Source organism: Alligator mississippiensis, chromosome 12 (genome assembly GCF_030867095.1).
Source record: "Alligator mississippiensis isolate rAllMis1 chromosome 12, rAllMis1, whole genome shotgun sequence".
Classification (NCBI taxonomy): domain Eukaryota; kingdom Metazoa; phylum Chordata; order Crocodylia; family Alligatoridae; genus Alligator; species Alligator mississippiensis.
Window position 1 is genome coordinate 59,385,529 of NC_081835.1, and position 13,332 is coordinate 59,398,860.

A 13,332-nucleotide genomic window follows, 5' to 3' on the forward strand; every position below is an offset into this window, starting at 1 on the left:
CAGAATCTAAGTATCGGAGGGTTGTCTTGACTTCAACCCCCCACTGCTACAGCAGGAAAAGCAGTGTGTGTGTGTGTGTGTGTGTGTGTGTGTGTGTGTGTGTATATGTGGGGGGGAGAGGGGGGGCCAGGTGGCCCCTTTGCTTTTTGCCCCTCCCACTTCTTTCCTCTGCAGCCTTCCTGTCCCCCCCCCCCCAAATTTCCCCAGTCTCTACCTCTTTTTTTCCCCCCTAGACTGACTCCAAGTCTCTGCTTCTTCCCTTTTCCCCTTCCTTCTGGAGCAGCCACCTGTTCCCTGCCTTTACTTCGTATGTGTATATAAGATATGGGGCTTTCCCCCCCACGCTGATTGGGAGGGAACTTTGCCTTATATTTGAGTAAATATGGTAATTACTTATGTCAGCCTTGAATTTCTGATCAGAAAGCATTACCTTGCAAAAGAGTTCCCGTAAAATATGATTCCCAATCCCGTGAAACCTTCTGTCCAGTGATGGTGCTACTCTGCATGGACATAATTGTAACCCTTTCGAGAATTGGAGCCCTGAAGAATAACATCCATGTAGTGTTTTTTTTTTTACCAGCAAGCCCCAAATCTTGAAGGACAGACTGTGTTCGCAGTTCACACGTGACATTTTTAAAGATAAAGTAGAAACTGGAATGTGCCACCACTAGAAAAATGTGCATTTGATCCTAATTCTTGTTGGTTTCACTAGGAATAGCGCGTTAATGTGGGAGGACTAGCTCGAAACATGGGCAAGCAGTGGACTTGCCGTGGACTTGTGCTTGGAGGCTGCTGTTAACCTACTGACACTCTCTCTTCACTGCCCTGAAATATCCATGAACATGTTGCAGTTGCCTACTCCTGTGTGACTTAATTTACCATTAATTTACTGGGGGGAAAGGAGCTGAAGTGGTGCTTGGAATAGTTGATGATTTGCCAAAGAAATGTGGAAATATGGCCTCGACTCTTATTCTTTGCCTGTGTATTTTGGGACTAAGTGGCAAGACCTACAAACCGGTGGTGAGGCAGAAGGAGCACCATGAGAAATGTTCAGCTGGAAGCTGTGCCTCTGAGGACCCATCTACAGGTTCAGATTAAAGTTGGAGAGAAACCAGCTATAGAGTTGTTACACATTTACAAGCACTAACTTTATAGCTGATTGGTTCTTTTTATAGTTGTATAGTCATTTTTACCAAGTGATAATTACTTTGCCAGTGTGGCTGATCTAAATTTATTGTGCGATTAACCAGTTAATTGTGTGATAATTACTTTGCACTTGTGGCTGGTCTTTGCGTGTGTGGCCGGCGTAAATGTATTGCACAATGAACCAGTTAATTGCATGATAAAGTAGCAGGGGCCTAAGAGTTCATCAGTCGTGCACAGCTTTCTTGAATCTCTCTGCTGTTCGGACAAGTTGTTTTCTTTGGAGATGCCCAAAGGGATAACTAATGAGTGGCTCCTAATGCTTTAACCGGGGTCTTGTTATATGTCCAGGGTCTTGTTATGCTACGTAGATGCTTTGATGTGGATACGTCATGGGTATGTATGTATTCTTGACTGCTTGAGGTGCCCTTCCTTTTGTCTTGGCTCAGATTTCCTGGGCACGTACAGGATAGCAGCACTATTGAGCGAACAGCCAAGCTCTCGGCCGGATTTGCTCCCCCCTCTTGAGTGTATGGTTTTTTTTTAACCTTGAGGACAAAGTGAATTCCAATTAAAGGGGTGGGGAAGGGGAGCTGAACTATTCAAGCCATATTTCTCCATTAGCTTGTGTCCCAAGGTTTTTGGTGCTGGCTGCAGTCAGCAGCCTTACTGTACATCCTGATGTTCCTCTGCATCTGAAAAGACTCGACTAACGAGAGAGCATGCCTGTTTACAGTTCATTTCCACTGCCCTGGAGATAACTTTGGATAAATATTGGCTCTTCCATGTTCCTCCTAATCCCTGCTGGGTCTAATACTGTGCAGAGGTTCAGAATACTTGTTTTCTTTTCTTTTTCTTCTTCTTCTCCCTTTCCACCCCCTCCTCACATGTAATTTGATCGCTCAGGCCTGGTCTTCTGCTTTGGCAGATTTTTCAGCTCTTGGAGTGGAAGAAATTAACTACTTCGTTACCAGCGTCAAATTTGCTTGACCAGTTTTCCTGGTTTTGTGTGTGGATGTGATGAAAATTGCACCAGATGCCATTATTCTTCTTCTATGAAGCCATCACCTTTGAACAGTCCAATTTCAAATTAGTCCCTCTTGGGTGGGTTTTTTTAACCCTGGTTTTTCCTTTTAATTTCTTTGTTGTTTTGTTTTTTTGTTTCAAAAAAGGCTGCCATAGTTGCCAGAATCGAGTGAAAACTTGTTTTTCATTTTCTGAATTTCTCCAAGTATATGTCTGTCTTTTTAGCCTGTCCTTGTTATCTTAATGTGCACGTTCTTTGATCTGGCTGAAAATATTGCACTATACCCTCTAATAAGATCTCGCAACAAGAGACAGTTGTATGTACCGACCACAAACTCTCAAACTCCTCTTCCCTTCCCCAACATTTCATCTTTCTAGACTGACCAGACAAAGCCCAAGCCAGTATAGCACGGTTATGTTTCTCTGACTAGATAACTGCTATCTTGATACGAGAAATTCCAACGTTTCCCTTTTCTTTCCCTTTCCCCCCTGCAAATGGTTTAAAATCTTCTAATGGAAGAGACTGAGAAGTCTTTTAGCAAGTAAGCAAAGCTTTATCTGATTTTGGATTTAACCTTGCAAGCTTCAGATGCATAGACTAACGTGCTGTTTTCTTGCTGACAGTGCATCCCCTCATTGTAACTTCAGATTATCATGATGAAGAGTCACCAGCAGAGATTAGTGTAACCCCCACCACCTTGAAAACAAGAATTTTGGCTTATTACTTGAAAGGCATTTCAAATAGCCTAACAACCCATGTCTGTAATCCCTACCATTTGTCAACTGAGCCCTTTAGTTTTAAGGACTGTGAATAAGTCATCTACGAAATGAGGGAGGAAAAGCAACAAACGCATAGGGAATATTGCAAACTTTTCTTTGTTCAATCAGGCTGTGTGACGTGGTTTATTAACATATTTTGCAATCCACAATTCTTTTCTGCCTTATCTTTCTTTTTCATCAGAATGGCACTTGTAAAGCCAGAGTGCAGAAATTGCTGACCCTTGCTGTGTTTGTGAGTCTTTTTGTTAGCAGTACAAAAAAAAAAGGGGGGGGGGGAGGGGTTTACTGTTCTGGAGAAACTGGGTTGTCCCCCCAAACTGTTGAATATCATTCACTCATTGCATCAAAGTATGAAGGCAACTGTAGCGTATGAAAACAAAGAATCAAACGTCTTTGACATTAAACATGGAGTGAAACAGGGATGTATCTTATCCTCCTGTGCTTTTTAACATCAGCTTTTCATTCCTGCTTCTTCATGCATTCAAGGACAGCTAGGATGGCATTTATCTTAGCACCAGACTAGATGGAGGCTTGTTCAACATTGCAAGGTTTCGAGTGAAAACCAAGGTGAAAGAAGTGGTTTTGAGAGATGTTCTGTTTGTGGATGATGCAGCTTTGGTTACCTACAGTGAATCTTCCCTGCAAAATCTCTTGGGTAGATTTTCTGAACCATGCAAGATCTTTGGGATGGCAATTAGGCTGTGATCATCTGTCAAGGAGGTGGAAGAACCAATACCTGACATCACTCTGGTGGGTAAGTCTCTTGGTATCATAGATTTCATAGACTTTCAGGCTGGAAGGGACCATGAAGGATCATCGATCCCCAGGGGCAGGAAGTCAGCAGGGATCATAGGATCCCAGCAAGATAAATATCCAAATGTGTCTTGAAGATATTCAAAGTGAGTGTTTGAACCACCTCCGGTGGCAGTCTATTCCAAACCTTGGGGCCTCGGACAGTAAAGAAGTTATTTCTTATTGACCTTTTTTGTTACTTGGGTTCTGTGATGAGCAGGAATCTCTACCTTCAGACTCAACTGGCTAACAGAATTGGAGAAGCAGCTAAGAATTTTGCTTTATTATAGAAATGTGTGTGGAATAACAGCAAACTATCACCTAAGGTGAAGATGTGAATATGAGACTTGTGTACTGTCCTTCCTGCTTTCAGTTCAGAAATGTGGACTACGTGGATTGAACAGCTTTCACATGAGATGTCTGCGTAAGACCTGAAAATAAAGTGGGAAGACAGAATACCAAACACAGAGGTACCGGAGCGCACAAGACTGACACGCTTAGAAACCACTATCAAGAAGAGGAGGTTGCGATGGATCAGCCATGGCAAAAGAATGGGAGGAAACCATATCCCCAAGAATATTTTGTGTAGTGAGATTTGAGATGGCTCTGGAAAGCCGGGTCACCCTCTATAGCGGTACCACAATGTGTGCAAAAATGTTATGAAGTTGTTCAGCATCAATGTCGAAAGCTGGGAGGAGCATGCAGAATCCCATCTGATCCGGAGGAGCATCTGGCGCCGGGTGCAGCTCAACATGAAGCGGCTTTGATCCTGAGGATGGAAGCAAAGCAAGAAAGAAGAAAGCAGCATGCTGTAAACTTGGACTCCAATTCAGACAACATATGGGTCTGTGCAACTTGTAACAAGCTGCGTCGCTCTCAAATTGGGCTGCCAGCCCCAAGTGGATTCATCAGGAATCTGACTAGACCTCTTACGTGCATGCCACGATCCAGAGGATTGATGGCTGCCTACTCGTTAGCACCCACAATGCACCATGTGCTTTCCAGTAGAAAAGAAAGCAGAGTTGCTGCCTCAAGGATCTTGTGAGCTTCTTGGTGGCAAGAAGCTTCACCTGAGCAGGTGATAAAAGCACCTAACCTAAGCTAGTACACCCCCTGTTACTATCAGTGATTCAGTTGTACTCTAGCATGACCAGTATGAACGCAAGCTCAACAAAACCATTTAAAGTTTTTATTTTTGTCCTCACCGGGAGAGGAGGAAAGCAAGAATTCTGGCTTGTTATCTGACAGGGATTTTTCAGTTAAATAGCCCATGACTTTATTCCTTCTGGAGTTTTGGCTGGTGAATGCCAGCACAAAACCTGTGTCCCAGGGACACTAGGGGTGTCTATACATGTGCTCCAGAGTGGGGGCAGGTGCTTTAATTAGAGCAGTTCTGAGAGTCGCTCTAATTAAAGTACCCGCAGCATCATGTGTATTCAGCATCCTGGGCTTCAAAATGACTTCACGAAAGCTTGTTTGATGAATTAGTTAAAGCACCCCCATTGCCATTTTGAAACACAGGGATGCTGAATATAAGCAACACAGAGCGCTGGACCATGCTAATTAACACGCTCAGGCAGATTTGATTAATTAGATAATTAGCACACGTCGGAGCAGAGGTACGTCACTAGAATCCTAGACGTGACTTGAAAGGTACAGCATGCTTACTGCCTAGGATACAAGACTGTCCCTGCTCAGTCGTTAGATGCATGCCAGGCTTGGACCTGTCTTCAGCTGAATTCACTGGAAGCCATCAGCACTCGGCATCATAGAGGATGAGGCCCAGACCTTGTTCATCATTTGAACAAACCTGAAAAGGCTATTATGTGCTTTGCATGGGAGAACAGCAAAAAAGTAATTTTCACACCCATAACTGGTATCAAGTGGCAGATACTAGCAACAAACCACCTTGTCTGCAACCATAATTGGCTCTTTGTATAGAAATGCAATTGTCAGGTGAACGGGAAATGTCTGAGCGCTCAGTAAAGCTGACTTTCATCTTGTAACAAGGTGTCACAAGCAGTTACCCAGACTAAAAAGCACCTGAGTCAAGAGACCATCATTTAAATCGAAGAGAGCTTTTAGTGTGATGTACACAAGCTTTAGCCCTACTGATCATGCTGAATCTCATCTCAGATTTTGCAGTGCTTTCCTTGGCAGATATAGCTGAAGCTCTTGTTACTTCATATATACAGTGCACTGAAGCTTTATTTTATTGCAAACTGGTTTGAAACTTGGCTTCACAAGACAAAGCATTTTGTGCTGCAAAGGATTCATCATGCCCTAAGTCTGAGCCTATCAACCAGGCCTCTTCAATTGCTAGTTCCAAGTACCAACGACCTCAGTGTCTGCCAGAAATTTTTTTAAAAGAGACAAATGAAGCTCAAGTCATCAAATGGGGCTGGAGACAATATTCACTGGAATCGAAATTATCCTGGCTAAAACAGAGTGCTTTGGTCCACAAGAGCTTTCATGGTTTCTCTGGTTTGGGCTGCTTGGGGATTCCTTCGTTAGGCAATGATGTTCAAACCATGCCATAAGCCCTGTTCTACCATACCGGTCTATATTGTGAAAGCCATTATGTTGGCAGAGTGCTGACTAACATGCAGTCTGGTTGGGTGAGCTAAAATACAAATTAGGCTTACTTATGTGTATGAATAACTGTTTTGTTTAATCATGGTGCAGAGTCCTGTGGGAACCCAACATCAAGGGCAGTTTTGCTCCTGTAGAGGTGTAGTAAGCTGGGTTGCTTAATAACGCTCTTCCCATTCTGTTGCATGCTGCGTCTAAGGGTCACAAAGTGCTTTACGACCAGTAAAAAGGCACTGCTGCTACTGCGAGGTCTGAGCGTGTGGACTCTGTAAGCTATGGGATCTCTTGGAAGAATCAGTGCCCAAACACGGGGGAACCAAAGGAAGCCAGAAATAAACAGCTGTATGTTTTAAAAAGCTTGGGCATTAATATGTGCATAGAAGTAATCAAGCTCTTTGTGTAATATAGCAATTGAGTTCAAGGTTGAATTGATCCCTAAGAGTCCAGAAATGAGCATGCTTTTCTTGACCGGGTTTTGTATATATACTGTATTTACTTGAATACAAGACGAGTTGTTTTTTTCTTCTCCCCAGTCGGCATGGGAAGGAAAAGCTTCTTGTCTTACATTTACATACAAGTAAACCACATTAAATACACTGTGTATCTCTGAATTACTGCTAAAAGCAGCATGTGCTCTGTAATGGAAACCAACTATGACATTGATTAAATGCAGCCAACACTGAGCATGACTTATAAACACACTTTTAAAAAAAAAATTTGTGTCTCAGGCCAAATTAGCTAAATCATTTCCAAATTCCATCACTGAACAGAGCTCAGTCATTCAGGTCCATGTGGTGTTACCACCGGCAAGTATCCTACCTCCCAAACTCTTCAGCCTGGGGCTTCAGATACTTCCAAATCCATGGCAGGTGCCCTGTGTGCAAGCATGGGAGTCTTAGGGTTCAGATGCCCCTTAATCTTTCTTGTGCTTAGCCAAAAGGCCAAAGGAACAAGCTGGGGAGAAATCCCACATCTCCATAAGATAAAGTGCATAGCCGAGATCCTTCCATTGGGAAGCTCTAATAGACTCTTGTAGGGGAGCCTGTCTGCAGTGCAGTGGACAGGTCTCCATCCTCAACTACACAAAGTCATTCAGGGTCAGGGAGAAGGGAATCTCCCTGCCAGGTACAGCAAAACCACCCGGACTGGTACTACCTCCACTGTGGTGGTGATCATGACATCTCCCCCGCCAGGTAAGCTCATGCAAGCAGTGCTATCTCGCTTGCTCGTAGCCAAAAGGCCAATAAACTATAAGCCAATGACTCCAAACACATTTTCAAAAATATTATTAAATTTCGTGTCTCAGGTCAAGTTAGCCAAATCCATTCCAAATTCCATCGAGTGAGTAGAGCTCAGTCATTTGAATCTATGACGTTACCATCGGCAAATATCTTACCTCCCAGGCTTTTCAGACTTCAGATACTCCCAAATGACTACAAACACATTTTGAATTTTTTTTAATGTATTAAAATCAACATCGTCCTCCCACTTCAAAAACATAACAGTTTACATCACTTTACATTTCTAGCACCACTTTATCTAGCACCTACCTTTTTTCAAGCCTTTTAAGCCCCATACATTGCATACATTTTGACGACTTCTTCATTAGCTGAGCTTCACCTTTCTTATTTCCAATGATCGCTGTTTCATCAGCGACCTTACTTATCTGGCAAATGGGGCCCCAAACTGTTCCCCCAGAATCCCTTTGTCACCCCTCTCTCAACCTGTCTCATATGATTAGTGTGGCCCCACTTTCCATGAGATGATGCCAGACCAGGTTGCTCTGCGTCTCATCTGCACATACATTTTTGGAACATCCCAAGATTTGTAACAGTTCCAGTCATGAGTGAGGGGCTAATTAGCACATGGATCTGGAGTGCTGAATAATGCTGAGCTGTGGGGTCACCATGACTTGAAATGCTGTTGACTCTGCTATGGCCCAGAACCATGCGGCAAACCCACGAGCCTTTTGTCTTTGGATTAATATCGTGCATAGTTTGTGCTGTATGCAAGTAGGTGCCAAAGTGCTAGTTGAGTGTGTTTATGGAATACAGGTGCTAAAACTTGTAGACGTTTCAAAATAGGTAAAATGCATCAATTCTGGATGAACTAAATCTATGGGTACCCTATGTGCAATAACTACAGCTCTGTTTATTTCAAGGTAATTTTTTTCACATTTATTCCTCACTTCCATGTGCTCAGGGTGAGCAGGGCCTGATAGTGCGGAGGGGGGGAAGGGCTGCAGGGAGAAGTTGTGGGGAGACGGAGATCAAAGGGGCTAGCTAACCCCCCCCCCCATGTATTTTGGAAAATAATATCAAATGTATACATTTTCCATATATGGACTCTAATTATTGGGGGGGTCAATTGGGTTATTGAATTAACTGAAGGGTGTGTCTATATGCGGCGGGGAGTGATTCCAGATAAACTCTGCATGGACACTCTTATTCCAAAATATGAGTGCTTTTGGTTATGGATCAGTTTAATTTGGAACAAGAGAGACTCATTCTGCATTAAGTATATCCCCAGAAGGCCTGACTGTTACGCTTAAATGTGCACCCAGCTTTAATCTGAATGAATTCCCCTGTGCTCGCAAGCCCTAAAGGTGCATTAGCTTAAGCGTCAAACTGGTGAGGATGGAATTGCCTTACTGGTTCTATGGTCTTGAGTATCGAATGCACAGTAACAGAGGAGCCTGGGAAGCCACTAGACTGGTTGACCCATAGACTATCCAGACAAATTCATAACTGTTGTGGTAGACAAGGTCCTTTGAGTAAATGTAATATCTTTTACTATTTTGTTGGTTTAATAAAAGATGTCACATTTACCCAAAGGACTTTTTCTGCTTATGTCCTTAGACCAACACAACTACAACCAGCACCAGCTAACTACTGTGGTGGACGTTATGCTTGCACATGCCGACCTAGTCTCAGTTTTTGGATTTTAATCAGCCGATTTCTTTGGAAGCCTGTTAGAGCCGGGCAGTGGCTAAATTGAGGAAGGGAATTGGGAGAGTTTGAGAACTGGCATAAAATTGTTGCGCTTGAACAACTTCAAACAATAAACGTAATCCTTGTTAACTCTGTTGGCATTCATTGTCTTAACCTTAATCATAATGAGCTTTGTTGAGCATTAATGGGGGCGGTGTGGGTAATTCCACTGGAATTTCACTGGAATTCTGCATTCTTGCAACTGCGGTCAAAAAGGGAGAGGGGAGGAAGGAGATGTTTCATGGCATGGAAAAGTAGCGTAATCAAGTCTAACAATGTAAGACTCAGATCCGCTATTTTGACACTCCTTCATAACAATTCCCTAAACACAATACTCTGAGCATCAGCATGTGATGGCTGGGCCCCTCCTGCATCATGCATAACCCTCATACTCCTCATCTCCTGGCTTTACCCTTCTTTTTGCAATCCTGCAGTTAAACTTACCGGCTCTGCCTCAGTTTCCTTTGTTTGCCAAATGGGAATAATCATGGTCACCCATTCTCTTTTTTGGGAATGCTTGGGAGACTTTTGGAACATGGGGGTGGCAAAAAATGAGCCACTTGCTGGATTGCTGGGCACATATCAGATGCATTGTGATGGAATTTGCTTGTGTTATTTGTTGACAGCAGTGAGGTTTTTTTATCGTTAGAACGTGATATTACATGCGTTCAGTTTTAAATCCACTGCCTAGATCAATATAAAAGCTTGCGTGCGTTTAAACAGAGTCAGCATGGACCAAGCTAGGCTCTGGACACGGGGGTCACGCAAGGGGGGAGCATACTGGAGATGTAAAATTTGAGGAGCGGCAAGCTAGAGCTAGGTCTGAGCAGTCAGCAGGAGCAGCGTGCAGAGGAGGAGAGGCCACTGGGATTCTCCTAAGTGTTGCCTCCCACAGTTACCAAGAGTATTCAAAAAGCAGAATGACTCCCGGTCTCACGGGGAGAGCTCTGACATTGGGATATTTATCATGGTCTGAAGCGTGTGTCCTCGGGGAACAGTACCTGCTGCTCTCCTGCAGCCCATCAAAGCTTTCATAGACATTAAACATTAGGGCTGGAAGGGACCTCGGAAGATCATCGAGTCCCGCTTGGGGAATAGCTGTCAGTTTTGCTTTTTTGTACCACAAAGAATAGGATTTGAATGATTCCCAAAGCCTTGGACACTGTTCTTTAGAGCCCAAACCGCTGTCTGCCCTCCATCAGGCCGTGCACTTTTACCGCTGCAAAAGCAGCCTGCATGTCTAGAGTAGCTGTGATTTCTACGACCTCCCACTCCCCAAAAGGAAAGAGCGCGTCTCCCGTGGCGGGGAAGCCTCGCTGGGGTTTATCAGCTCTCTGGGAGTGCCGGAGGACATGCTCCGTCCTGCTCCCATCGGAAGGAGGAGGGTTAAGCTGTGCTGTGGGCGTTCACGAGCCTGTCTGATGTCATGAAGTCAGGCAGCCGGAGCCTGAAGGGGGCCCTTTGTTGGCAGTTCAACTTAAGCAGCCCTGCCTGCACGAAGTGCCTAACGGACTCGGAGGATGAGGGGAGGAACAGGAAAGTTTCGGAGCGGCTGCGGGAAGTAACCCTTTCCAACTGCGTTGGGTTTTATTCCCACCCCCCTCTCTCCCGCCAAAAGAGTTAACGAGAAGAGAGCAAGACTCGAGCTGAGTTTTAGGACCAGACATTATGGACCCCACGGACCACCCGCCTCTCCAGCTCATTCTTCTAATAGTCTTAAGAGGGCTGGATTTTTAGACCCCTTAACAAGGAGCACTATTTTTTTTGCGCACGCGTGTGTATGTACGCGCGTGAAGCTGAAGGGGGAAGGGAGAAAGCAAACAAACTGAGGGCGAGCTCTAACAAATGAAAATGTTGGAGATCTGCTTGAAATTGGTGGGCTGCAAATCCAAAAAAGGACTTTCCTCTTCCTCCAGCTGCTATTTGGAAGGTAAGTTCAGGGCCGGAGCGGATGGTGGGGGCAGGCTTGGCTCCTTGAGGCCTAACAGCTGGATTCCTGAAGTCTGGAATCCCTTCACTTAGGCCTCTGCAAAGTTGTGCGGCTGCTTTGCATTGCGAGAGGAGCAGCCAGAAATGGAGCGGATAACTTCTCCCCCCTCCCCGATCTTAACTGGCGGCTAGAATGGCAAGCCTTATTTCTGAAGTTAGCCTAACCCTGTTAGCCTGTGCTCTCCCTTCTGGGACGGAGAGGAGTCCCATGGGCTCTGTGGATCCATGTGTGTTCACAACCAGGTGATTTTCATTAAGTACAGTGTACCCAAGGCACGCTGCTCTACCATTTATGGTTGTAGAATCGCAAGGGATCTTAGTCCTGATCCAATAAACAAAGCCATTTCTACAGGCCTTGAATTTAGTTTCGCCCGGAGTAGGATCTCCCTTATTTTGGAAAGGGGGAAGCATACAGCGGGGAGGGAACTCCAGTAATTAAGGCAGACATGTGAAGGAGCCCAGCTGCTTGGAAAGTGTCTTGCATTTAATTGATTTCCACAAGAATGGGAAACACCCAGCAGAACACTTTCTGCATCTGTTTAATGGTATTCTTTTATTTGGTTTTGGCGAGGCTCAGACCTCTTTTGTGTTTGCTTTCTGTGCGGATTCACACAACTGAGTTTTACTGGCAGGAATGCTAGGGGAAAGTAAATATCCAAGCTATGTGCATGAGTGTTTGTGAGGACTAAATTGTGAATTTGTTTGCTCGAGGAGATGGGATGGATGCCGCTTTGTGATCAGCTCGCTGGCCGAGGACTCAAGTGTTCTGGGTTCACGTCATGTGTCTGGCACAGTCTCCCGCTGTGACCTCGAACAAGTTGCATAATCGCCATTTGCCTCAGTTTTCCCATCTGTTCAGTAGGCATAATGTTTCCTCTTGCCCAACTTTTCAGCCCTATCTGCTTCAATTGTAAGCTTGTCAGGGCAGGGTATGGTCCTTGTTATGTGTCTGCTTAGTGACCAGTGTGGCGTGTTCCTGATCTTTGGCATCTCTAGGTGCAACTAATATGCAAATGCTACACATGCCAGCAGTCCTGTGCTTGCTTATCAAATCAGTGAACACAGATGGAACCATGTGACTTGCAGCTAACTTTGCTGAAGTGTCCATTTTTCCCAAGAGATGTTCCTTATCGTTTCCTAGTTTACTGTCTTGAAAAACATTAATCCCTCTTAGCAGATCAATCTGAGGAAACCATGATTTCCTTGTAAATATTTTCCTTTTCAAGGGTTTAAATTTGTCAGATACTTGTTTGACCTACTGTTCTCCAGGCCAAGTGGCAGAAGCATTTCTTCCTCCTTTCACCATTTCCATTCTTACTCCCTTTCTCATTTCTCACCATGCTATTTAAAATTAAGCATGGCTAAACCTACCCATGAAATAATTCGGTTTAGTGCCTCCTACATGGGAAAGACCGTTGTGCAGAACCCCTGATTTTATAAAACCCTTTAGTACAGTTAAAAAGCTGGGTTCCTATGTTTATGGGGAGACTTCAGCCGTGTTGAACCCCAGTCATGTTTCAGCTGGATTCTTCCATACAATTTTTAGAGTCTAGGTAGGACATTTGCATCCATGCTGTAAGACTGCGATCTGAGACTGTATCTGGCCTTTGTCTTCCCAGGCCAGGAACACATTTCTCTAATAACATTATTAGAGCCCCATTGTCTCAGTCCATGCTGCCAAGACCAAATTGTTACAATGGCCCTCTAATACAATAAACCTTAGGGCCTTACTTCAGTTTCTCAAAGATTATTTAAATGCTCATTTCTTGTACTGGGCTTGGGGAATGAGTTTTGAAAGCATTTTAACACTCCTCCAGCAAGGTGATACCTAGAGCAAACTCATTTCTAGGCTCAGCATGGGACAAAGCCTAAGTCAGCATCCAAAGATCTTGATGGAAACTAATAGATATTGCAACCACAACCTTAATCATTTTTGCCGTTCTGCTGAGACCCGCGGGGCAGAATGCACACAACTTCATAGTTGCGGGTAGTTGTCCATTTCTCTGGAGAGGTGCACGAA

The 13,332-nt window shown here is 44.3% G+C and overlaps 1 protein-coding gene across 2 annotated transcripts in view; it reads left to right on the plus strand.

Moving 5' to 3' along the window:
• The window catches only part of ABL1 (ABL proto-oncogene 1, non-receptor tyrosine kinase), a 96,720-nt gene that overhangs the window by 46,946 nt on the left and 36,442 nt on the right, over positions 1–13,332 (plus strand). The window contains exon 1 of one of the 2 annotated variants that reach the window (XM_014610571.3): positions 10,787–11,253. The exons of the other annotated variant lie outside the window; for it this stretch is intronic. Coding sequence (XP_014466057.2) covers positions 11,169–11,253 — 85 coding nt within the window. The 5' untranslated portion in view covers positions 10,787–11,168. Of the gene's footprint in view, positions 1–10,786; positions 11,254–13,332 lie in introns of those variants that run through there. 2 annotated transcript variants of the gene reach the window in all.